Source organism: Naegleria fowleri (genome assembly GCF_008403515.1).
Source record: "Naegleria fowleri strain ATCC 30894 chromosome Unknown tig7, whole genome shotgun sequence".
Classification (NCBI taxonomy): Eukaryota; Heterolobosea; class Eutetramitea; order Acrasida; family Naegleriidae; genus Naegleria; species Naegleria fowleri.
This window is the reverse complement of record NW_025407939.1, coordinates 340,340-366,525: the sequence shown is the minus strand read 5'-3', so window position 1 is coordinate 366,525 and position 26,186 is coordinate 340,340. Positions and strand designations below refer to the sequence as shown.

Genomic DNA, 26,186 nt, shown 5'->3' with positions numbered 1-26,186 from the left:
CGTTATGTGGAAGGTTAATCAAAATTGTTGGCTGCATTCACATGGTTGGTGTGAATAGCGTTTTGTGGTCAGAATGTTCATTGAGTGCAAACTGATTTTCGCACAGGTTTGGTGGAGTAAGGTTAGCGAATTGAAAATCTGAAACGGAGTTGCCAAAGAGGCTGTTACTACCAAAGGAATAACTCGCTTCATCACAAGAAGAGGTCGAGATTCGTGCAGGATCTGTTTTCGTTAGGTTTTTTTCATCTTGAGCATTTCCAGAAATGGTGAAATGGTGTCCACAATTAGCACTCTCATGGGATCTTGGAGCACTACTACTAGTACTACTCGTACTGTTGTTGTATTTCATACATTTCACTTCTCTCCATTGTATATATTCCTTTGTTTGAATGAAACGAGAGAATGCGTCAAATAAATTAGTACAGACATCTCTTTTCAGAAAATCCACAAGTGTCAGTGTGGATTCGACATCAATTTTCTTTGAATGTCTCTCTTTTTCAATGAGTTGTCTTGCATGATGAGAGACATTCACCTCCAATTCACTCTCCATGCTTAAAAACTTCTCATGAATGGATTTGATATGTTTCACCCTTGATGTCGAAGACAAATTGGGAATTCTATTTTCCAACCATTCCAATTCTTTGAATAGTTCAATATTTTCACTGCACATTTGTTTGGAACAATAATCGTAAAAAAGTTCCAATCCAATTGGATCTCTCAGTAATGAAATAACTTCTTTTGCATTGATGGATGGATACATGGTTGAGAAGAGTGTATTCTCTTCGTCCGTAAGAGAGTCAGGTGGATATAGTTGGTAAGAGGGATGAGAGGAAAGACAACTGGAGACTTGATTGGAGTCTGAAATAATTGAATGAGTGGTTGTGGTGAGAGTGCTCGGTTGTGAGGATGATCGTTTGGATCTTCTCTTGAGTAGACCTGATAAATAACCTTGTCGATGAGCAGAAGGAGAAAGTGATTTGATTTTGCCATCCAAAGCACCCATTGATGGATTCGTAGTTGGAATTACGAGTAAGCTTGGTTGTTGTTGTCCACCACTACCACTACTACAAGTACTACTATTACTACTTGATCCATGACTGCTGCTGGCCGAGAAGGAAGAAGAGAGAAGTGTTGTTGGAGAGCAGCCTGAGGAGTGAAGTTGTCCTTGTCTTCCTCCTCCTCGGATAAGGACTCGAGATTTCTGATTGGGAGAAGAGGGTTCACTCAGGCTTTGAGTAGTAGTGATAGCACTGCTTTTTGACTTGTTACCACTGCTACTACTCTTCATCACCATCTGCGCAGAAGAATCTTCTTCATAGAAATTCGAGGTTGGTGATTTGGAGGAAGAGGAGGATCTTGTGAATAATGAAATGGTGAAACGTTTCTTTTCATTGTTGTTGTTGTTTGAAGTGCCATGATCACTACTGCTGCCAACAGTAGCACGATGGAGGTGATTTTCATGAAAACCTCGGTGAATTAATAATCCAATGGATGCTCTGTTTCGAGAGAAGCCATTCTTTTGCGATGGTTGTTGTTGCTGTGGAAGGCAACTTGGAATGGAAGAAGGTGGAGGATGGTCAAGAGAACCGACATGATTCAATGTGGTGGTGGTTGAGGTTGTGGTGGTAGAATGGGTGACATTGGTGGTCATGGTAGTAATGGATGATGCATCTTCACCACCATGATAGAGCAATTCTCTCTTTCGCGCAAGAGAGGATGATGATTGATTCACTCCCATTCTCTTTCTCTCTGAGAGATGATATTCCACAACAATGTGTGCTTGTTCTGAGTGTGTGTGAAGGAATGAATGAAAATGAATGGATGATAAAAGAGCTCTTCTCTTGTGTTCGTGCGTGTGTGTGGCTAATCCAAATCGAAGAATTGTTTTTCGACGTCGAAACAAACGACTCTTCGTTTTTCCCGTGCACGTGTGTGGATGTCATTCATTGTGCGACTCCTTTCTTGATTCTGACAGTTAATGGTTCAACGCCAATTTCAACCTCACGCACGCAAAAAAATAATTCATGGATTTTGAGGTCAGGATCCTTAATACAGACCTGTGCAATCTATTGCAAGTATGGTTCTTATCATATTTGTCAATAAATTTATCATCATTAGATTCATGGATGAAGGATCCTGAAAGAAGTTCAACTTTTGCATTTCCATTTTCATCCTCAATTGGTTATATCCGATTTGGAAACGTAGAATACCAGATATATTGCAAAAAAAAATCAAAAAAAAATGTCGATTGCAGTAAGTTTTATTGAGTACTTCTTTTCAGCACTAATCATGATTAGAATGTTGTTGATCAAGAAGACATGTTGGATATTTACGATGATGTTCTTAGTGCTTCAGTAGTGGCTTCAACCACTTCCGATGCACATCCATCATCATCATCATCAAATAATAATAATAATAACATGGGATCAACAACAAGTACATCCATCGTTGGAAATTTTGACGGAGGATTGGATCAAATCAATAGCCAAATTAATGATAGACTCAATGATTCGACCTATGAAGATGATTCTAATGCAACACCTTCCATTAAAATTAGCAATTTACAATGGGTGAGTATATAATCGGAAGGTGGACAGAATATTATTGATAATATTATCATCTTTTACATTTTGAAAAATATATTTTGTATTTTCATTGATTCTTCTCTACTACAGTGGACAACCGATGTGTTTATGGAAAATATTCTTCAAAAATTTGGAATGATAAAAACATTAAAATTTGAAGAGGAAAAAAACAATGGTAAAAGCAAAGGAATTTTGAATTGTGAATTTGATGATAAATTTCAAGCAATGAAAGCCAAAGAAACTCTTAATGGAATGAATATTCATGATAATGTAATTCAAGTCGAATATATATCAAAAATTCCAACTTCAAGGTATTCTGTAAATACTCAACAACAAAATAGAAGACAAGATTACAACAGTGGAGATACAAATGACATGGATGACCATGAATTTTCTGGAAGCTCATCTCATAGCTCAATGATGAATAATGTCAACAATCAACAGCAACAACAACAACAGGACCACTATTCGAGTAGAGATTATGATGATCGACAAGGCACGAGCAAAGGATATTACACGAGTGGAGGTGGAATTCAGAGCTCGAGTAGTGGAAGTAGAGGATCATCGAGTAGTGAACGTTCTTCCTATCGAGGAAGTGATAGCAGAGGTGGTGGTGGAAGTGATTATTATCGATCGTCATCATCGTCCAGCTCCTATCCAGACAAGAAGAGAGATCGTAAAAATTATGAAACTCACACAAGCGATGGAGGCAGACGAGATAGATATGATTCTCATGGCTCTCGCTCTCAAAAATCACCAAGAAGATATGGAAAATCATCCTATTATTGAAAAGTTTAAAATACAGAATTCACTAGGATCTTGAACAATAATTTAATCATTTCTCTTTCTTTTTCCAACACCTTCATCCACAGTCTGTGTAGGATCGAATGAATCGTCAGATCTTTTCTTGAGTTTGATTTTTCTTCTAACCTTCTGAACAGCCGATGTTGTCTTTGAATTTTGTTTTCCAGATAATTCATTTCTTTGAGTTGTCTTTGAACCTTGTTGTGAAGTGTGATGTGGTGGTTGTTGAATAGATGCCATCTTGTTGCGCAAATGCAATTGAATACTTGCTAAAGGATTTGACTGAAACACAGGATGATTTACAACATTAGTAAATTGTAGAATTTCACTTTTCATATTCTTATTCTTCTTTTTGATAACATTTGTCGTTGTTTTATGTTGTTGTTGAGATTGTTGATGGACATCATTGGTGGTCTCTTCTGCCAATAATTTACTAAACGGTTCAAAATTAAATGTCACAGTCTCCTTATTCTTGTTTGTTGATTTCTTCTTCTTGTCGTCATCTTTGGCGTGTACTTCATTTATTTTCTCAACTAATTTCATTCTCCGATCTCTCTTTTCTTGCTTTTTGAGAGTTTTTCGTTTTCTTCTTGAGAGTCCTCGTTCAAACTCTAAACGATCTGTTGCAGTAATTGTTTCTTCATCATTCACATTATTTTGAGATGAAGGAGTTGTAGGATGTTCATCGGACTTTTCAATTCTTTCAACAAGAGTGGAATGTGATGCATCTTCACTCTCTGCAAAGAAACGTCTTCTTTTGAGTGTGGGTTGTTTGATTACGAGTTGTTGTTGAGAGGAAGTTTCATCAATCCTCATGGATGAATCGTTGTTTTTTGATGTCATTTTTTTTCTTGAAGAATGCACTTCATCACAAGCACCACCTCAGAGTTGAAGTGCACGTAAATCATCATCATCGGGAGAAAAGAGTGATTTCTTTTTCCATTTCTCTCTAAATGCCATATTCTCTGAGAGCTTTAAATTATGATTGTATTGAAATTTAGGAACATGAGGAATTTTAAATTTACGTAACAAGAAATAAAACAACCACTCTCCGGTTCGACTGCACCGACAGTGAAACATACAAAATAGGAACATCATTGGTGATAAGTTGACTCGATTGTCACAAACTTACTAAATAAACCAACCCCACATTAAGGTGTTAAACACAAATTTCGGAATATCCAGTGCAGTTGAAGAAGCTTGATCTCTTGCAACCAACGATGACATTTTTTTGCAGCCCTTTTTCGAATCAAGGATATCAGTCCGAGTTGTCCAACCCTTTTCGAATTAGAAATCAAGGATCTCACTCTGCTCCTCCTCCTACTTAAGTGCGACTTTGTCACATGAATTAAAAATTGCAATCTCTCTCTGGACAACTTACGACAAGTTTATTGTCACATTGTAAGATGGTTTTAACCATGTTTGTGTTAAATCATATGAACCTGGACCCAAATGATGGTTATGACCTTGTTCTACCAGTGTGGAGTGCCCTAAAGACTTGGCAATGTTAATACCTCTCGGTTTTTTACTGGACATTCCTGGAGGTAAATAATTTGGACCTAGTAATGTAGCTCGATCAAGTATTTTCGTGTCGCTAAATCTCTTACTAGAGGAAATAAAGCCATGCATTTTAGGATCAGAAACATTGAAACTTTTTTTCGACCAATTTTCTGTAATATTGTACTGCCCTACTGCAGGAAATACCTCTTTGTCTCGTTTCTTTTCTGTCTGCGTCGTGCGTTTGGTTCTAGATTGAAAAACAAAGGATCTCTGATCTGGTTTTCTAATATCATATTGGGAAGTATCAGTAGGATTGTAAGATCCAGGTGGAGGAGCTGTTGGCTTGAGTTCTCGATAGGTGAACCGAGCTGCAGTACTTCCAAACACTCCATAGCTGCCTTTAGTTTTCTTTGATAGCTCAGTGATAAGGCTGTTCGAGTCGTGACTGATGTATGAGCCTGGACCAAGCTCAGTATTTTCTGGTTTGTGTGTAAATCTCTCAGATTTTGAATTAAAAGCTCCATGAACTTTTGAAATATCTGTATTGATTGGTAGATCATGGTGTACGTCCTTTTTAAAGTATTCACCTGGACCTGGATTGTTAGATGTTGTGGGGGTTGATTCCAAAGATCTTGGGGTAGTACTTCCAAAAGGAAACTGTTTTTTCTTCTCCTTCATATATTTGGGTTCTTTTGGCTCATATGATCCAGGACCTATATTCTCAAACTTTAACTTGTCAGGAGGAATCAAAGAAGATCGTTTTGTTTTGGAGTGGAATACTGAGACGTAATTTCGAAGATCAGAGTGGGAAGAGGTGGTTATATCAGCCGAATACGTTCCAGGACCTGGTGTATCTTGAACTTTAAATAATTGTCTTTTTGTATTGCTACTGAATATTCCATGATTTTTAAGAACTTTAGAATTTGAGTTTTCGTCCACAAAGTATGCACCTGGGCCAATGGAATCTTGTTGTGTTCCCATATGCCTTCGAACTGGCGGAGATTGCCTTATTAATTCACCATTAGGGCCTTCTTCATAGCCATGGGATTGAGAGTTGGCTGGAATCGAAGGTGCCGTTGAAAGATTACGAGGAGGAGAGCTCGTTCTCTTATTCTTGGGTGAAAATGTTTTGCGTTTTAAATATTGTTCTTGATCTTGATTAAAGTAAGATCCTGGTCCTGTATATACATTTTGAACCATCATATATTTTCGTATTATAATTTGAAATAAATCACTGATTTGAAAGACCATCATTACGCAACGAACACATACCTGGCAACTCTTGGCTTTGAATGAGCGATGACTGATTAAACCTGGATGTTGTTGACCTGAATACACTGGATGTATCTTTTTTGTTCGATTCGGAGGGTGATTCCAATGGTTGGTGATAATATGATCCAGGACCTGGTGTTTGAAATTTCTCTACTGAAGTGATTGTCTTTCTCTTTTCTGTTGATAAGAACGGTGCAGAGGCATATCGGGGCGTCCTTCCGATCGGACCATGTGTTAGATAGGAGCCAGGCCCAAGATTTTCTCCTGTAGTGGTCGGGTTGGTGATTATTGATGTTTCACGTATGGACCTGGACACCCATGCCATTTGTTTGTGATAGGATGCGACAATCTTCAAAATAACAACTTTGGATCTGCTGTTGCTTACAGCGCTGACTCTTGCAACTTTTTTTTATGGAATTCAAAAAACTGTTGGTTTGAGCGGGTAGAGAGCGATCGTAAATTTGCTCTCAAAACTTATTTCTTGGGAAAGATTCGAAACCAACCAATCGTACGATGCGCGTCAAGTCTCGTTGCAACAAATATATGTAAACGGAGAGATCTCTCGATATAGAGTGAAGGCCTTCAAAATGTGGTAAAAGCATGCTGATGAGATTCAATGGTCATTTCGAAGACTTGGAACAATAAATCTTACCAAATCAAAATATTGAGCTCGCACCAGAATCAATCTCAGCAAAGTCATAATTTTGAATTTGATCTTCGTGACCAAAGAATGGAACAATGAACTGTTTCATACACTCCTCTTCATTCATTCACTTGTCTCCATAAATAAACAAGTGCTTGATTGAGTGATTTTTGTATGAAGGTAATCCATTAGTTTCAGAGAGAACTTGTTCTAAAAAGTCTATCAGTGGCATATTTCGAGTCGAGATAAAGGAGTCTTGATCAACATTCACAAAAGTATCTATATCACTCGTTTCTTGTAAACTATTATTTGAAATTAAATGTTCAATACATAGATACTCCAAATGGAGAGCATGGCAAAGAGAAATGAAAAATTTACCATCCAGTAGAGTATGACCCTTAATGTCAAGAAATTCCAAACAATGAAATTCTTTCAACATGAATGTCACATCATCATCTTGTAATTTAAATATTTTACAATTTGCATGTACAATTAATGTTTTCAAATTTTGTGATAAATATTTCATACTCTCTGAAATATTCATTTCATGCATTCCAATACAATCAATAATTTCTAAATATTGCAATGAAGGAAGAAATGTAATCTTGTTTGGTAATTTACATTGAATGAGTTGACAAGTATGAAGAGAATGATATGACATTTGATTGGATAGGATTGATGAAGGATTGATGAAATGAGTCATTGAAGAAGATGCAAGACTCGAGGATTGATGAAATGAGTCGCCATGTGATATGTAATTCATGTTGTGATAGTTGTTCATGTTACAATTGTTATAGTTGTTCATGTTATAGTTGTTTGACACACTCTCAAGACATTCAACAATAATGTTTGAATTATCCACTCTTGTCAATGAAATATATTCTAATTGATGAAATGATGGTGATACAACATTCAAAGAAGGAGTATGTTCTTCATCATTTGTAAATGAAGAATTTTCAATCATTAACTTTTTCAATGATCGATATACTTTTCCTCGAATGATATGAAATAGATAATGATTAAACAAATTACATTGAAGAGATAATTCTTCCAAGCGAGGTGTTAAGAGGAATAAATTGGACAAGTCATAGGCATCTGAAAGGTACAATTTTTGAATGCTTAATGAGATTAAATTTTCATAAATGACAACACCATCATCATCATCAACACCATCATCATTATGGATGGATGATGGTAAGGATGATGTTGTTGTTGAGGTCGTGGTTGAGGTGGTGTTATTCTTATTCCTATTGTTGTTGTTGTTGTTGTTGTTAGTGGTGCTGTTCTTATTTCTGTTCTTCTTCTTGTTGTGTGTTGTTCTTTGATGTATTAATAAATCAATCAAGATTTGATTCACTTGGACTCCATTCAAACGAATATTCAAACCTTTCCATAAAGTTCCAAAATTTTATGTGAATCATTTGATGGAGTGTGAATGTGATCATATTCAGTCGTCTCCTCTTACCATTTCCATAACCATTAAATTGAACTTGATAGAGATCGAAAGGATCACATCATCATTACAGGATGATCTTGACATGATGGAATTTTGGATGAAAACTTTTTTGTTGTTGGAGAACTTCCTCTTTCACAAGTTTAGCAGAACATTGTAATTTATACACGCGTGTGCCACACACATTTCGCGAAACATTTTTGCACATCAGGATGATGTTATTTATTTCTCCTCCTCCTTTTTGAGTTCTACTAATCTTTTTCTTGTCTCTTGCAATGCTTGTTTCAAATCTCCACATTCTATTAACAAGTGAATAATTTTGATCAATGCATCACAACAATTGCATTGGAGTGCTTGAAAGTGATGGCAGTAGTGGTCATTATGAATCATGATCTTCTTCATTTCAGATTCATCCAAAATCTTACCCATTGCACATTGTAACAGAATGTGACCAATAGATGTGGCATTCTTTGATTTCAATTGAATCTTCATGTCATCAAAAAGATCTTCTTCTTCCTTCATGAACACCATACCTGAATGATCCATCCCTAAGCTTTTGTTCAAAAAAGTCGTCATGACATTTGATGGGTCATTCGTTGGTGAGGTGATTGGTGAGGTGATGATTGAACTGGGAATGGGTTGTTCTGGTTGAATGAATTTGTTTCTTGAAGTGAATAATTTGAAGACAGTGGAGGGAGAATGTTCCTTATTACTACTACTATTCTTATTATTACTACTATTCTTATTATTACTACTATTCTTATTATTACTACTATTCTTATTATTACTACTATTCTTATTATTACTACTATTCTTATTATTACTACTATTCTTATTATTACTACTATTCTTATTACTACTTCTACTACTAACATGATCAATATCTTGAATATATTCCATACCTGACAAGACAATATCATAATAGCGAGGAGTAGTAGTAATATTATTATTATCATTATTATCACAAATGTATAATAATACATGATCGAGTGTGAGTTGTGTATGAATATATTGTCGATCATGCAAATATTGAATGACTTGCATGATTTTATAAATCAAATTCAATAATTCATATTCAGAGAAGAGAACCATGGTGGTGGTATGAGTGGTATGAGGAGAATGTGTTGTAGTGATATCATTTTGAGTGTTCAGAAGATGAGCAGAAGAAGTGGTTGTTGATGTGTTCATAGTAGTACTAGTAGTAGTAGTAGTATTCATAGTAGTAGTACTAGTTCTAGCAGTCAATGACATTCTTGTTGTGTTGTGAAGAGAATAATCATTCAATAAGAGTGTTCGAAGTGAAATGGGATAGTATTTGGTTACAATACAATAGTAGAATGGATCTTCATTCTTAGTAGTAGTATTATTATTGGTATTATTATTATTATTGGTATTATTATTATTATTGGTATTAAATCCAACATGACCAATAAATTCTTCTATTTTCCCAACAAGATATTTGTGTTTGAATAGAGTAAATTTGGCAGACTGAGAAATTTCATGACAATCATTATGATTGTATTGATCAATCACAATAATTGATTCATTTAACATTGTTGTTGTCGTACATTTTTATGCACCATTTTCATAAAATATTTATGGAATTGTGTGAATTCAGAAAATTTGAAATGTCATTTCATACCTACCATTTCTGTAAAATCTTTCAAATTTGTATATTTTCGAACATGATACATTGTACCTAGATTGGGTTCTACTAAATCCATGACTTTGAATAATTGACAATTATTATTATTATTGGAATGTTCATCTTGAGAATGACATATTTTAAATCTTGTACCTCTACTGTCATTGATATATTGTTCATGATATTTCTGAATATATAAAAGATTAAATCATCATATATTTCAATAAGGTCATTACGATAGAGTTTAAAAAGAACACGAAATGTTGTTGTACCTACCTTCAAATATTCTCTTATTAAATATTCTTGTCTCTTCAGAGTGGTGGTGGTGAGAGTAGTGGAGAAATTCAAGTGACTTCTACTACCATCACTAGCAATATATTGTCGTCCTCTTCTACGTTTTGGTAATTTCAATAACAACTTGTCATATTTTCTAATACATTCCTGTACAAGAGGAGGAGTATTTGAATTTCCAACAACAACAACAACAACAGGATGATGATATTGATTAAATACATTTAAAATATCCACAACAACATCAATCGTGGGTCGACTTGGTGGATGTAATCTTAACATGCTCAATACCAATCGAATAATAAAATCATGAATTTTAGAATTTTTCAATTTACGATAAATTATATACTGTGTTTCAGATTCATTGGTTTTGATGGCTTCATTAATGAGAAATTTTGTGTAAATCCTTTGAGTGGAACTTGATGTTGAGGAAGAGTTCAAAGTTGTTGTTGTTGTTGTTGTTGTTGTTGTTGTGTTAGGAGTACCAGAGCTAGAACCAGAAGTAGTACCAGAGGTAGTCGCCGTCGTCGTCGTCGTCGTGTTCGTATTGGAGTTGTTGTTATGATTGCTAGTGACCAATCGATTCACTTTCATTTCAATTTGAATATCCAATGTTAATAATTCAAAGAATACACATCCCAACGAGAAGATATCTGAACTCTGATCTACTTTAAATTCACCTGTGACAGCTTCAGGTGAGATGGTGATGGGAGTTCCTTTCATGAAACTCATTTCCATGTCATTATGGACTGGTTTCAATAACCCAAAATCACTAATGACCACTCTCATGAATTGTTGTTGACAGTGTTGTTGATTGTTGTTATTGTTGTTGAGATGAGACGAGCTTGTTGACCATCTAATAAATTCACTACTACTATTACTACTACTATTATGGTACTTATTAGAATTCATCATATGTTGTAGATCAAATAGTATATTTCCAACAGTTGTAGATGTCGTCCTAGTCGTCGTCGTCATCGTCGTAGTATTCAACCATGATGATGCTAAAGATGATAAGGATGATGAACAATGAGGATGACGATGGGGTGATGATGAGGAATGACCACCACTTTGACCACCATTGTGATTATTATTAGTGAATTCAATCAAAATATTTTCAGTCTTTAAATCTCTAAAAATCAAATGATGTTTGTGAATGTTCTGTAGTCCTAAACTAATTTGAAGTGCAACATTTAACCAATTTGGTAAATATTTCAAATTGAGTTTCTTACAATCTAATATTCTTTGATGAAGAGTTGATTTGTAGAAGGGCATAATAATACAACATGAATATTCATCCTCTTCTTTCTTTTCAATGTATGTATCTAAATATGGAATGATATTGGGATGAGATAATTGTCTCACTTGTTCGACATGCCATTTGAATTCTTCTAATTTGATTCGATCCAATGTTTCTGATAATTTCTTAATTGCTACATGTTGTACTGTTGTTGTATTACTGAACATATTATTACTAGTACTACTACTCATACTAACTCTACTACTACCACTATTACTACTACTCATACTAACTCTACTACTACTACTATTACTACTACCACTACCACCACTAATACTAACTCTATTACTAATACCACTTGTCACAGGCACACACTGAAAAACAGTTCCTTCACTTCCTGATGCCAATCTCTTCAACACCAAATATTTTCCATTGCATAGAGTATGAGCAGATATTTCACGTGCCCACATGGGTTCAGGTTGCAATACATTTAAAATTAAATATTTCAATAAAACAGAGACATGATTGCCTTTTGTAAATTCAGGTAAATGTCCAATAATTTGTTTACCAATGAGCCACATTTGTTTCATGGTGTAGAGAATGAGTCGAAATTCTTTGGCATAATGATTGTTATTCTTTTTTGTTGTCGAGTTGGTGAATGAATAATGAAATTCCAAATTCATTTGATCCATGAGAGAATCACGAATGGCATTCATCGATGTTTGAAATTCAATTAATTCATCTTTGGATATTTTAGAATCAGGTGATTGAACTCGATCACTTTTCAATAATAATTTGATGGCTGCTAAAATTCCACAAACAAATACAAAGGTAGAAGGTTCTACTGGTCGTTGTGAAATGTAGGAATAATACTTGTCATTGATCATTCCAATAGATCCAAATTCCTCACAATCATCCACATGTTGTGAATCCATAGCAGATCCAAATCCCAACAATCGACCATCACCACTCCAAATGTTGTTATTGTTGTTGTTGTTGGAAGAGACTTTTTTTCTTCCAAAGGTTGCAGGTGGTGGTAATTGTCGACGATCGACAAAACCAAAAGCATCAATGACCATTTTATGAAGTTCATCGTAATTGGATGGAACAGATGAAAAGTAGAGATTGTTAGAGGTGGTGGTGGTGGTGGTGGTGGTAGGAGTGTTAGAGGTGGTAGTACTAGTTTGGGTGATAGGAGTGTTTGTGGTGGTGTTAGAGCTGTTGGCATTTGAAACCATCATGAGGACTTGTTGAGAAGATAGAGATCGATCATTTCTCTCTTCATTCACACTCTGCAAGATGGTATCTTGTAAATTCTGAATCAATGCTTCAATTCCAACAGTAATATTCTTTTCAAAACAAATCATTAAGGTAAACATTAATTCATTAATCATTGTTGCATTTTGAAAGAATTTCTTAATATTAATATAATGTACATAGAATTGATGATGAGAAGAAATTAAATGGACATGATGAGTGGTGAGAAAGTCTTTGAGTCGTTGCTTCACTCCACGCATGAATGCATCATCTTGAACAAGTGATGATGAGGATGATGAGGTTGAGCATGTTGATGAGGATTGATGTAGTAGTAGTGATGGTGATGGTCGTGATTGTGATGATGATTTGAAATTCGAGTAATCATTGATGGACTCATGATGATGATTCTTTGTGTGTTCACCTTTGACCATCTTTTGACTTCTGTGATGACTACTACTACTACTACTCCAATGAAACACATACTTGTCAATCCATAATTTTTGTAATTGAATTTGTTGTGCATTGTAGGCATCTGAACAAGTGGATTTAAAATTCATTTCAAAATGTTTCAAATCATAATCTCCTAGAATCATATCATAGAGTGAAATGGAATTAAAAAAATCAAGTAATTTCTTGTAAGTAATTTCAGAGAGTTTGGATCGATTTGCACTACTACTACCACTACTACTACTATGATTCGTTGTTTGCATGACTGAATTCGAGATGTCTTGTTTGAACTCTTGAAAAACATTCTTTTTAGTCACAATGGAATATGACACAAAATAAGGATCCAATAATTGTGATTTACCAAATATATCCATTGGATAAATGGCACTTTTCAATACAGTCACTATTTTTCCATCAATTAAAAAATCAAAATGATCCATTCGATAAAAGATTTCATTGAAATATTTAGAGACATATCGAGAAACAATACTTCCATTTCTTCTCATAATTTTACCTCGATCTGCAATAAATAAATCATTATGAAGCAATTCAGTCACATAGTGTGTGAGAAGTATCTTGACAGGTGTTTGAGAGAATACAAATTCACCACTACAATACACTGTTCCAAAATTAGTTAAAAAATAACAATTACGATCTGAACATTCAATATCAATAATTGGAATTTGAAGCATTTGGAAATAGTCTTGTCTAGTTAATGTATCAATAAATTCGAGTTTTGATGATTGAGATTGTTGTTGTTGTGATTGTGATTGAGATTGTGATTGTTGTGATTTAGAAAATATTTGTGCGCACATCATGGATGAGATTGATCGTTGTGGATTCAACAACTTTTGAGAAGAACGTCTACCAATAGTACCTCCATGTGAATGCATCTGACAAGATTCATCAAGATTCATCCATGCCAATCCAAATTTACCACACGTATTTTCTCCATAAACATAAATATTACCTAAATTGGTTAAAATCATCAAACTACGATGATCACAGGATATTTTGATAATAAATTCGTTTGGTAGTGTTGTACATGTTCCAAAATGAATAGGTAGAATATCATTGATCTTAGTTCTACTCTTCAATGTGTCATCCTTTGAATCCTGTGGTTGTTGTTGTTGTTGTTTGAATGATTCACTTCCTGGAAATTGAATGGGTCGAGTGTGTATCATTCTCAATTTGATAGGAGAAGGTAGTGTATGAGAAGAAGTAGTAGTAGTGGTGGTGGTGGTGGTGCTAGTAGTAGTAGTAGTACTGGTGGTAGAGCAGCTATGATTACCGAGTAGTAGTAGTAGTAGTTGTTGTTGTTGTTGTTGTTGTTGTTGAGGTGTTAGGAATATTCTTCCACAAATCATACATTCAAAATCTTTGGTAAGCATGACCAAATAATCCTGTGTATGAGAAGAGATGGAATGAATATTCGTAAAGATGAGAGTTGGAGAGGTAAATACATCATGATGATGATGGAAGGACGATGAAGGATCCACCAATTCATATCCCCATTCATCATGAATGGATTCATTGTTGGTTGTTGTTGTTGTTGTTGTTGTCAATGATGTTCTTGTATAATAATCAATACCACATGCATAGACACTTCCATTTTCTATCATTGAAGAACGTGTGTACACAAGTCAGCCAATAAACAACAACATCAAATAGACACGCACATACACACAAATGACACTTACCTGTTAGAAATACAGTACTCTTCTCAAGTATGGAAATCTTTTTGATCTTTTCCGAAGTGAATGATGGAATTGGTGATGGTATTTGTGTGAGTGGTTGATTATGACCTAGTCCTAATTGATAATTCGAATTGTTATTACCTGAGACCCAAAGAGAGTCATCCTCTATGAAGAGATGATTCATAGTATATTATGATATTGTTGTATGATTATTATTGTCATTAATTCATTGTATGATTATTATTATTGTCATTAATTCATTATATGATTCATTATATGATTATTATTGTCATTGTCGTCATATGATTCATTTTCGTTATTCATTATGTTTGTTGTCATTATTAATATTGTATGAATAATAATTGCATGATATCGATCATCATTGTTGTCATCATCATGATGATTGACATACCCATCACAATAAAAGTACAATCATTCTCTGAGAATATGTTTTTAATTCTTGAGACATCGATCAAATCTCTATATTCATTTTTCACACCAATGAGTAATAATTGATGAGAATCGACATCGTCATCATTGGGATCAGAATCCATAGCGATGTCACCACCTCCATCTCCATCATTGTAAAGAATATAATCATCATATTCATAATCAATAGGAACAAGAAAATGTTTGGAGGGATGATGATGATGATCGGAAAAGGAGGAAGATGGTAGTGTGACCACCAACGTCGAGGAACCACTTAATTGACTGAGATGATTGATTTTATAGAATAAATATTTGGGAGATGATGTCTCTTGCTTCATGGAACACGAAGCAGCAGCAGTGGATGACATTTTTTCATGTCATTCAGAAGAAGAAGAAACCTTTTTTCGTGCATGATCATTAATCATAAATCTCTTAATTGCGATGTTTGTATTTCAGAAAGATTTTGATCAAACGAGTTTGTTTGAAAAAAAAATTCATGCTGCAAAAGCCTTTCTTCTCTTCCGAAGGTATTGCAGAGTTGATCGTGATTAGCAGCAGCGATGAAGAACAAGACGAGAATTTTAATAAGGATGTTGAGCCTAATCAACACCATCCTCTGAAAGAAATTCATCTGAAGGATGGATTTCATGATGGTACTGATTTTCAGGATGCTTTTTTATCTTCACCAATCCTATTATCGACTAGGAGCACCACCTCCTTGAAAAACAATTCCAACCAAAAACAAATCCTCCAAACATCCTCTCTTGTTCATAGTCCAACACAACATTTATTAGAAAAATCAATTCTAATTCGGAATGGGTCTGAAACAACGATTCAAAAAGAAAAGTTTCAAAATCATGACTCTGATGAGAGTGATGAGGGTGTTCGAATTATTCATTCCATGATTTATTCTCATACAGGTGGTGATGAGAATGATGAAACATTTCTATTACATCAATTTGTGATTCGAAATGAACATGATGATACATTTATTGATTTGATGGACTTGACAATGCAAGACAATTTCTCTATGAACAATAGAAAAATTAATGCAGTCGTCTATGGACATGTCATACAAGTGAACCATCAATTACCATCTCATATTTGCATTGACATGGATACAACGGATGGATTTGATGCATTGGATGAATGGATTTCTACAAAACAAGATCAGAAAGAATTAGAAAAAATTGGATATTTACTTGACATTCAAGTGAAATATGAAATTTGTACTCGACCTATTATTTGTTTGTCCATTGATAGGAGTAGTCTTCGTAATCGCCATCCTTCCAAATCCAATAACATTATTGAATGTGAATGTCTTGAACCATCCAATGAATATTTTGAAATCTATGAAAAGCTTTATCAACGATCATGTGTTTGTCATTCTCTTTTTGAGAGTATCCTTAATTATCCCTCAGGAAGTTATATGAAAGTACTGAATGAAGTAGGTATTAGCGATATTTGATATTCTTATTAACATCACTATGATGATATTGTGAAGACAAAAGAATTAGCTCAATCATTGGGCCTCTTCATTAATAATGGAATTTTATTAAGTCATTTTCCATTTATTGTGAATCAAGCATATCGATTGAATGATCCAATCATTCTCAATAGCAAATTTATGAGTGAGCTAACTGCAAGACATGTCATTCGAGAAGATTCATACTTGATGACAAGTAGTCAAAGTGACATGAATGACGAACTCTATGATGATAGCGACATGAATGACGAACTCTATGAGGAGGAAGTGAAAAAAAATCAAAAGCTCAAAACGGAAAAAGCATTTCACTACTCAAAGAAACGAAAACATCACTCGAGCACAAAAAACAAAAGAAAAAAGCAAATGACAAACAAAAACTCTTCTCCAAGCATTAATGTTACCATTCCATCCACAACTCAACTCATTTCATTTCTCTATGACTCATCTCAAAGTAAAATCATTGGATTTGAGTATAATGGTCAAGAAATATATGAAGGTGAATCTATCTATCTTTTACCTCATGAGGATTTATTTCCCAATCATATAAGAGGCAAAATGGATTTGAAGAGTTATCCCTATCTCATTTATAGAGTTGAATTTAAAGAAAAATCAATCTATGGAAGAAGACTCTATCGACATTATGACATGGCCTTCTTGTGTATGGAAAGTGAAAAGAATATTCTCACAACAGATGTACATCAATTGTTTATTGATAGAAGTAGTGAGACTATCATCATTGAGGTTTGTATAGAGGAGTATTGTTGTGTGTGAATCATTTATTACTTTGGAATTCACATATGATATACCAAATGGTTCATGCCATTCTTCACCATTGATTACAATATGCGCACACCATCACATGAACACCCACACACACCGATGCATCGGTGACACTATAGTTACCCATCCTTGACTATTTTGTTCGAAAATGTTTTGTATTTTATTTAACAAGTGTTGAAGAATTTGAAGAAATTTCAAACAATATTCGACAGCATAGAGATGTCTTTTATTGTACGAGCTCTGTGACCATATCCAATTCATACAAATTCTATCAAATTCAATCACCTATTGATCATGTCTATATTAAGAGAATGTTTGAATTAATGAATCGATATTCTGAATATCTTTATGAAAATTTAATCATTGAACACTCAAAAAAACCACTCAAAGGAATGGATGTGGAGGACTTTCTTATGGGTTGTATAAGGCTGGTATTCAAATCTGTTATGCTATTGACAGTTCCATCGATGCTATTAACAACTATCAATTGAATTTTAAATCATCCAATACATTTCAAAAAAAAGCATCTCAATTCTTACGTAAAGTTAAGATGATTAACAAATTGAGAGAAATTTGTGGAATCACTTATCGGAACACAACAGATGAAACCACCACTGCAGATACCACTGATCAAACTACTTGTGATACAATAGATCATCATATCACAAACACAATGGGTAGTAGTACAACCAGTGGTGATGATACTCAAAGCAATCAGTCATCGTTGTCAATTTTAAAAATTAAGAAATTTAGAGTTCATGAGGATCGCATGGAATTTAAAGTCATTTGGGATAATACCATTTTGAGAGACAAAAAATGGATTTATTTTTCTCAATTACAACAATTAGCACCCAACTACAAGTCATTACTTGAAAAATTTCTAGAGAAGGTAAGGTGTTCTTATAATAATTCTTCTTTTCATACCTTTCTTTTAATAATACCTAAATAATACCTAAATAATACCTAAACTATTTAGAAATACCATGATTATCCTCATCAAAATGAAATTGATGTATTGGTTGGTGGTCCTCCTTGTCAAGGGTTTTCTATTCTCAATAGAAAGAAAGATAAAACTACTTCAATCATGTCTCAAGAAAAGAACCAACAAATTCTAACTTTTATTGATTTTGTAGATTATTTTAAACCTAAATATGTATTAATGGAGAATGTAACTGGAATGTTAATGAACAGTAATGTATTTGGTAGGTTTGAATAATGAAATTGAATTAACTTGAATTAATACGTTTTAAATAATACCTTTCAATTGAATAATTAAAAAATACCTTTGAATTATTAAATAATACCTTTGCATTTACGATGATGAATAACACTAATTGAATATCTAAATAATTATTTAACGAATTGTACTGATGAATGGATCTCAATCACAACCTTTAGATGTTCCACAATTCATCATTTCTAAATTCAAAGACATTGGCTATGATATTCGAATATCTGTATTCAATACCATTCACTTTGGAATACCTCAATCTAGATTATTCTTTTTGGGTCAAAAAACAAACACCACCCAACACAACTCTAGTCTTGTACAATTTCCAATTCCTACTCATGCTGGAAAAGTTCATTCTTCTATTCCAAATATATTTAAAAATGTATTATTTTCATATCCAAAGCGAATTCAAAGTGGATCCATGCCACCTGTGAATTTGAGAGATTATATTTGTGATTTAAAACCATTAGAAGAATCCATGAATTTATCTAGAAGGAGAAGGACGACGACGACAACCCCACTTGACACTTCTCAGAACAACACGACACAAGTGTGCAGTCTGTCATCATATCCAAGAGATGCCATGACTGTGTATCAAAAAATTGCCAGAAGAGGATGCAATACATTAACAAATATGGAATATAGAGAATATAATCACTCATTTCTCACTACATCAGTCATTCGGTGTCTACCAAGACGATCTGGAGCAACCATTGAAGATTTGGAATTTGTTGAATTAAGGAAATCAATTTCAAAAAAAAAGAAGTCAAAGAAATCATTCAAGAGATTGGAATGGTCTAAACCTAGTGCATGTATTGTGACAAATATGGACGTGAACCATTTTGAATTTATTCATCCAACAGGTAGGTTGTTGTATACATCTTAAATAGAGAACTGTTTTTCACGTGAAAATTCAAGAAAATCGAATTCTAACTATTAGAGAGTGTGCAAGAATTCAGGGCTTTCCTGATACTTTTGTGTTTGTGGATGATAGAGCTCCTCTTTGTCGCTCCCAAAAATTGAAAGAAAAATACACTCAAATAGGAAATGCTGTTCCTGTGGTGTTTGGTTTTAAGTTTGGAATTGAAATTAGAAAAGCATTTATGAAGAGTATACAAGAATCTTCAGCAACGTCACAAAATCAAATATCAATCATCACTACACAACTGCAACGAATATTTAAGGAAACAAGAAATACCCTAAATAATCAAACAACATTATCAGGTATAAACATGGTCACTCAGTGGACAGAACAAGATTTTAAAATTTCTGACGAGTTTCGTGAAGGAGTGACATTGGAATTCAGAAAGGCTGAAAAGGAATTCCATGTCAGTGATGAGTTTGTTTCTCATTATAACGATGACATTGAGCAAACAATCGAAAGCGAAACACATGAGGAGGAAGAATCATCCATTAATGATGATATGACTCTATCTGATAACTCTAGTGAAGCATCCCCGCTGATGTAAAGAATAAAAATACAATTTTATAAAACTTCATCATCTGAATCAATCAATATTGTTGGTTTGTGTGTGTTTACGTGTGAGATGATTTCTATTGGATCATCAGGTATTGAAATGATATTTTGCATAGAGTTTGTGGATGACTGTTGTTGTTGAGGTGATGATCGTGTGCTAATAATAGATATCTCACTTTCGATATCATCAGCAACAACAAGTGAAACCACAGGTACAGTGCGTTGTTGAGGAGAGGAGGAAGAGGGAGTATTGACACGTTGTTGTGGAGGTAACATGTTCGTTGAGTTTGTATAAGCGTTTGAATTGAAAAAGAACGAAGGAAATGATGACTGTTGCGGTAACCCACTACTACCAAGATTACTTGCAAGATTCCCACTACTACCTAGACTACTACCTAGACTACTACCTAGACTACTACTACCAACAAGATTCATGTTGTTTGTCATGATTGATGGTACAACAGAATCAGAAACCGCTGATTGAGGTGATAATTGTGAATTTGCAAATGGCAATGATGGTTGATTGGAAGGTTGAGAAATTGTTGGTGAAGATGAAATATGATGTATGATATTTGCCGAGTTGCCAAGTCTAGACCAAATATCTGTCAGAGTGGATGTAGCTCTTCGGTCTTCCATACTGTACAGGGATTCATCCTCTCGAGCTTGCATGAATCGTTGTAATCTTGCCAATAAGGATAATGGAGTCGTATGAGTGTCAGGTGTTGTTGGTGTTGTTGTTGAGGTGATGTTGCTACTACTACTACTACTACTATTACTAGCACTCACACCTTGAAGAAAACTACTATTACTACTATTACTACTAGAAACTTGATGATTCATGTTGGAGAGTAATCCATTTCGAATGATCATCATCATCATGTTTGAATCAACATCCTCATTTCCATTCACGTCAACATCATTCATTAACATTGTATTAGTTCGAAGTGCATTCAACAAGACACTTGGATTTTCACGAACTTGTTTTCTCTTCTCTTCATAGGCATTCACTGTTTGTTCTTGTTCATTTTCTTGTAATCTCAATTCATCATTTTCAACAAAGAGTGAATCATAGGGATAGACAGATTTGATTTTCTTTTCAACATTGAATTCTCCTGTGAGTGATTCTTCTTCTAACAACAAATTCCTTGTTGAAGAGTCATCGAGTTGTTCTTCTTCTTCTTCTTTCTTCAGTAGTAGTGGATGAACATTGGAATCATCATGTTGTTCCACATGAACAGGTCTCAATGGATCAATTTCTTCTTCACACTTTTCATAAGTCCAATGAGTTCCTAATAATTCTTTTAAAATTTCATCTTGTTGATATCTTTTTGGATTTAACAGTAACTTGTCTGTGAGTGTCTCTTCAATTCTTTTCGCTTGTTTTATAATTTCCAAATCATCCTTTTTTAGAAATAAATGAGGTGTCTGATCATCCACTACTCTCCTTGCAAGCCATGCTTTGGCTGCTGAGAGATTAAAAATCTTTTCTTCAGCACTTCCATAAGTCACAAATCGATAGACATAGACTGGTTTGGTTTGTCCAAATCGATAGGTTCTAAATAAAGCTTGTTTATCCCAAGTATCATTCCATGAAACATCATAAATAACCACTCTAGTAGCAGCTGTTAAATTAATTCCTAATCCTCCTGCTCTGGTACTAATTAAAAAGACATGTGCTTGTGATTCAGGTGTAAAAGCATCAATCATCATTTGTCTCTTTTTAGTATTGACACTTCCATCCAATCGAAAATAATCTTCTCCTTTCTTTAACACTTTTAAAATGGGTTGTTGTGAGACATGATCAGTTCCAATCAAGAGAGGTGTATTTACAAATACTTTTTCAATCACACTCAATGTTTCTGTATATTGTGAAAAGACAAGAATCTTTTCATCATGTAAATAACACTTTTCAATGAGTCTCATTAGAAATTCCATTTTAGAACTCTTTTTAGCATCACCTTGTTTATAGTCTTTTGAAAGAACAGGTGCTGCCCAGAATAGAGATTGTGCATCAAAATGATTTTCAGCTTGTTCCATCCATTGATCAAATTCTTGTTCCATTTGTGCATCTTCATCAAGATCGAGAGAACTCTTGTGTTTCTTTTTTTTAGAATGTAATTCACGAGTGTAAATGTCATTCTTGTTGTCATTTCTATTAATACTATTACCAACAGTGGTATTACTATTACTACTACTACCAATAGTAGTACTATTATTTTCAACAGTGGTATTACTATTATTTTCAATAGTGGTATGACTACTATTACTCGAAGGTGGATGGATTGGAGATGGTTCTTCAACATTCTCTTCCAGAATTTCTTCAAGTGCACTCTTTTTTTGTGTGCTTGTTGTTGTGGGGGTGGTCCTACTACTACTACTACTACTCGAAGTGTTTCTTTTCAATGAAGGTGGAGTGATTGGACTTAATAAATCCATATTCAATAATTCATCATCATCAATCACTGTGATGGGTGTTGAGAGAGTACTACAAGAAGAAGAGGATGATGATAACGACACACGTGGTGGTGGTGGTGGTGGTGGTGGAGTGAAGGAAGAAGAAGAAGAAGAAGATTCCTTCTTATTCATGATGTCATCCATGTTGTTGTTGTTGTTGTTGTTGTAAGAATCTCTTCGACACGTGGATCCAAGTGAGGATAATGTGAGGAGAGGTGTTCTTGGTGTGAATGTTGATGATAATGGATGATGACTATTCTGTTCATCCTCATCCTCATGTGGTTGTTGTTTCAATCGTTGTTGTTTCAATCGTTGTTTCAATCGTTCTGTATCTTCATGAGTGAGAAATACATTGAGATGACGACGAGATGAATCTATTCGATCCTCCTCCTCCTCCAAATCACTCACATCCACTAGTCCTTTTTTATGACAATAGAGAAGAACCAAATCAGGATGATTGGTAATCTTATTCATGAGAACAGACAAGTAGAATAATGTTTTGGATTGTTTTGCAAGTTCTTGAGTGGTCAATGGACGTGACAAGAGAGTGGGATTGAAAAAACAAGAACCAAATCCGTTACCATTCCCACCATTACCAAATCCATTACCAAATCCATTACCATTACCAAATCCATTACCATTACCATTCCCACCATTACCAAATCCACCATTACCAATTCCTCTCTTCACTTCTTCTGCTAATCTAGCCTCTGCAAATGCTTGATATAATTTCGCTTGAAATGGAGTGACACGAAATGAAATGACAAACTCATATTTGGGTGGTAAACTCTCTCTCAATACACTTTGATCTTTTCGATGTACAAAACTCTCCAATTCATGAACCAATAAGAAACTACTCTTTTTCATTTCTTCAATTTGAGAGTTGTCTGAATCTTTTCTCATTCCTGATTGAATGGGTTGTGAAAAGAAATGATGGAATTCTTCACGTGTCCAATGAAATTCTCTTACCCAATTAATCATTGAATGAAATTCCATTAAATTATTTTGAATAGGAGTACCTGTGAGTGCAATACGTTGTTTGGTTTTCATTAACACAAGTGCTTGATTCAAATAAATATCAGCATTGGAACACATTCGATGTGCTTCATCAACAATAATTAAATCACAATGTGTGGTAATTAATTCAGTCACTGCTTGTTCAAAATCTTGACGTTCCTTCAATTTCTTTTCTTGTTTTTGAATATTTTGAGAAAGATCTTTAATGGTTGCATGGAGAGAGGAGAGAGTGTTTCTGTGAAGGGTGGTGATATTCATGTTGGTAGTATTGATCATGATTGGAATGGTATTCATATGGATACTACTATCAGTATTGTTAGTATTGATACTACTATCGATAGCATAGGTACCATTGTTCGTATTGATATTCATACTATTGATAGTATTGTTAGTATTGCTACTAGTATTGCTACTATTGCTACTAGTATTGATAGTATTGCTAGTATTGGTATTCATATTGATACTATTAAATGTTTGAGGAGAATTATTTAAAAGTGTCAATAGTTGAGAATACTTTTCCTTGTACTGTCGAAGAGATTCTTTTTGATGGATCAAAGCATCTCGTTCTTTTGCTTTTCCATATTTTCCTAAAAATCGATGAAATAAATTAAAAGATAAAATTAACACTCCACCATGATCACTCCAATCTTTCACAATTTCTAATCTCTTTTCATGAGTTCGATGACAATCATCAATCAAATGAATGGGTAATTCAGAATTCACACATAGTGTTAACCATTTCTCATATTCTAATTTCCAATTCAAAATGACACTTTTTGGACATACAATAAGAATTTTTGTACCCAACTTTTGTGTCACATATAAATATGTTAGTGCTACCATTTGAAGAGTTTTTCCAAGACCCATCGAATGAGCAAGAATACAACCCTTATTTTGAGAAATTAATTTCCAACAAAATCGAATACCTTCCATTTGGTGAGGTTTGAGATATTTTAAAAATCCACCATGAATGAGAACAGGTTGTTCTAGTCCATTTTGTTGTGTGACATTAATAATTCTTTCAAATTCAGAGAAACCACAACTTTCATCTTCTTCCATTGATTTTTTCTTTTTTCTTTTTTTGGATTGTTTGTAAGTTGGCGTTTCCATTTTGGGTGTGGTGGAATTGGTATTGGAATTGGAATTGGGTGCAACAATTGATTGGGTTGTGCTGGTGGTGGAATTGGTGGTGATAGTATTGGTGCAAGTTGGTGTTTCCATTTTGGTAGGAGTGTTTAGAGACGATCCAAGAGTACTTATTTCAGAGTTTGAAAGGTTTGTTGTTGTTGATGATTGTTGACAGACAGTTGTTGTTTCATTCATTTCAGTTTTCATGTGTAGTTCATCATGTTTTCTTTTTAATGCCTCCAACGTTTGTTTTTCAATTTCTTTACTTTGTTCTAATTCAATGCGAGCTTCTTCTCTATTTTTAGCAGCAATTCTACGTTCTTCTTCAATCTCTTTCTTTGTTTTTCTTTTCTTTTTTTGTTTGGTTGTATTGTGACGTAAAGTTGATTGACGATCATCTTCATGAACAATAAATTCCGATAGCATGTTTTGTTGTTCATCTTCAATATTGTCGGAACTGGATGATGGATTGTTTTTTCTCTTTCTATTATTATTATTTGATGAAGATCCGACACCAGGATCATCATAAATAAAATCATCACCTAAATTGGTCTTGGTTCTCCTTCTCGAAGAGCGGCGAGGTTCATTCGATTCGCTCATTTTTTCTGGCTAAAAATAACGCTTGTTGGTCATAGAACGAACCATGATGCATCATTGTTTTTGGCTTCTTTTCAATTTATGATAAATATTATTCCCGAATTAATTTCCAACTCTACTATCAAAATTATGGACCATTGTGGAAGGCTTTGTTCGTTGACTCTCATCCAGGTCAAGTGGGAGTCTGGATAGGCTGCAATCTGTATAAACAAATTATTGACTTATCAAAGAAATTTTTGTGCCTCGCAAGTTTGTTAATGTATAATTTTAGTGAAATTTTTAATCTTTAAGTAACCTAATTAAAACCTATTCGAGAAATCTGAGTTTATTCTACCACACTCGCGAAGGATACTTCAAATGTCATAACTGCAATTTATAAACTCATATCTCTCAAGCACATTCTGAGATTTAAACTAGTAGTGCCATGAAAAATTTACATATATGCTACAACTAGAAATTAAACGACAATTAAGACAATAAAATTGGTGTTTCTACACAACCTTCAGGAATCCACCATCTGGTAAAACTTCTATTGTTCTGCAAATATTTGGATTTCTCTCGTCTTTTAAATAATAGAGTTATCGTCAGATAATATTCTTAAGTTATTGTCAAAAAGAATAAAACTTGGTTATTGTTTATAAATGAAGTGATGTGCGTTGATAATTTACTTCGGTTGATAATTTACGGAAATAATATTTTCAGATATTTACCAAACAAATATCTGATAAATTAAATATTGCTTTAGTGAACACT

The 26,186-nt window shown here is 34.2% G+C and overlaps 8 protein-coding genes across 8 annotated transcripts; 2 read left to right on the top strand and 6 right to left on the bottom strand.

Annotated features, from left to right (window-relative positions):
* Positions 1-37: 37 nt before the first annotated feature.
* On the bottom strand, positions 38-1,738 carry FDP41_010869 (uncharacterized protein; the record flags this gene model as incomplete). Its single annotated transcript, XM_044701213.1, has 1 exon — positions 38-1,738. The coding sequence occupies one exon, from the start codon at positions 1,736-1,738 to the stop codon at positions 38-40; it is 1,701 nt and encodes a 566-aa protein (XP_044567603.1).
* A 503-nt stretch (positions 1,739-2,241) lies between these two features.
* FDP41_010868 (uncharacterized protein) lies at positions 2,242-3,374 on the top strand (the record flags this gene model as incomplete). Its single annotated transcript, XM_044701212.1, has 3 exons — positions 2,242-2,253; positions 2,298-2,570; positions 2,676-3,374. The coding sequence occupies 3 exons, from the start codon at positions 2,242-2,244 to the stop codon at positions 3,372-3,374; spliced, it is 984 nt and encodes a 327-aa protein (XP_044567602.1).
* Positions 3,375-3,416: 42 nt separating this feature from the next.
* Positions 3,417-4,232, bottom strand: FDP41_010867 (uncharacterized protein; the record flags this gene model as incomplete). The annotated part of the gene is made up of 1 exon (XM_044701211.1): positions 3,417-4,232. The coding sequence occupies one exon, from the start codon at positions 4,230-4,232 to the stop codon at positions 3,417-3,419; it is 816 nt and encodes a 271-aa protein (XP_044567601.1).
* A 39-nt stretch (positions 4,233-4,271) lies between these two features.
* Positions 4,272-4,616, bottom strand: FDP41_010866 (uncharacterized protein; the record flags this gene model as incomplete). The annotated part of the gene is made up of 2 exons (XM_044701210.1): positions 4,272-4,449; positions 4,522-4,616. 2 exons carry the CDS (start codon positions 4,614-4,616, stop codon positions 4,272-4,274), a joined length of 273 nt encoding a protein of 90 aa, XP_044567600.1.
* Positions 4,617-4,766: 150 nt separating this feature from the next.
* Positions 4,767-6,486, bottom strand: FDP41_010865 (uncharacterized protein; the record flags this gene model as incomplete). Its single annotated transcript, XM_044701209.1, has 2 exons — positions 4,767-6,067; positions 6,162-6,486. The coding sequence occupies 2 exons, from the start codon at positions 6,484-6,486 to the stop codon at positions 4,767-4,769; spliced, it is 1,626 nt and encodes a 541-aa protein (XP_044567599.1).
* Positions 6,487-6,931: 445 nt separating this feature from the next.
* FDP41_010864 (uncharacterized protein) lies at positions 6,932-15,631 on the bottom strand (the record flags this gene model as incomplete). Its single annotated transcript, XM_044701208.1, has 6 exons — positions 6,932-8,190; positions 8,683-9,745; positions 9,904-10,089; positions 10,179-14,752; positions 14,838-14,999; positions 15,247-15,631. 6 exons carry the CDS (start codon positions 15,629-15,631, stop codon positions 6,932-6,934), a joined length of 7,629 nt encoding a protein of 2,542 aa, XP_044567598.1.
* Positions 15,632-15,759: 128 nt separating this feature from the next.
* FDP41_010863 (uncharacterized protein) lies at positions 15,760-20,229 on the top strand (the record flags this gene model as incomplete). The annotated part of the gene is made up of 7 exons (XM_044701207.1): positions 15,760-16,710; positions 16,768-17,490; positions 17,649-17,842; positions 17,920-18,418; positions 18,506-18,731; positions 18,928-19,623; positions 19,679-20,229. 7 exons carry the CDS (start codon positions 15,760-15,762, stop codon positions 20,227-20,229), a joined length of 3,840 nt encoding a protein of 1,279 aa, XP_044567597.1.
* Positions 20,230-20,246: 17 nt separating this feature from the next.
* FDP41_010862 (uncharacterized protein) lies at positions 20,247-25,436 on the bottom strand (the record flags this gene model as incomplete). Its single annotated transcript, XM_044701206.1, has 1 exon — positions 20,247-25,436. The coding sequence occupies one exon, from the start codon at positions 25,434-25,436 to the stop codon at positions 20,247-20,249; it is 5,190 nt and encodes a 1,729-aa protein (XP_044567596.1).
* Between the last annotated feature and the right edge of the window lie 750 nt (positions 25,437-26,186).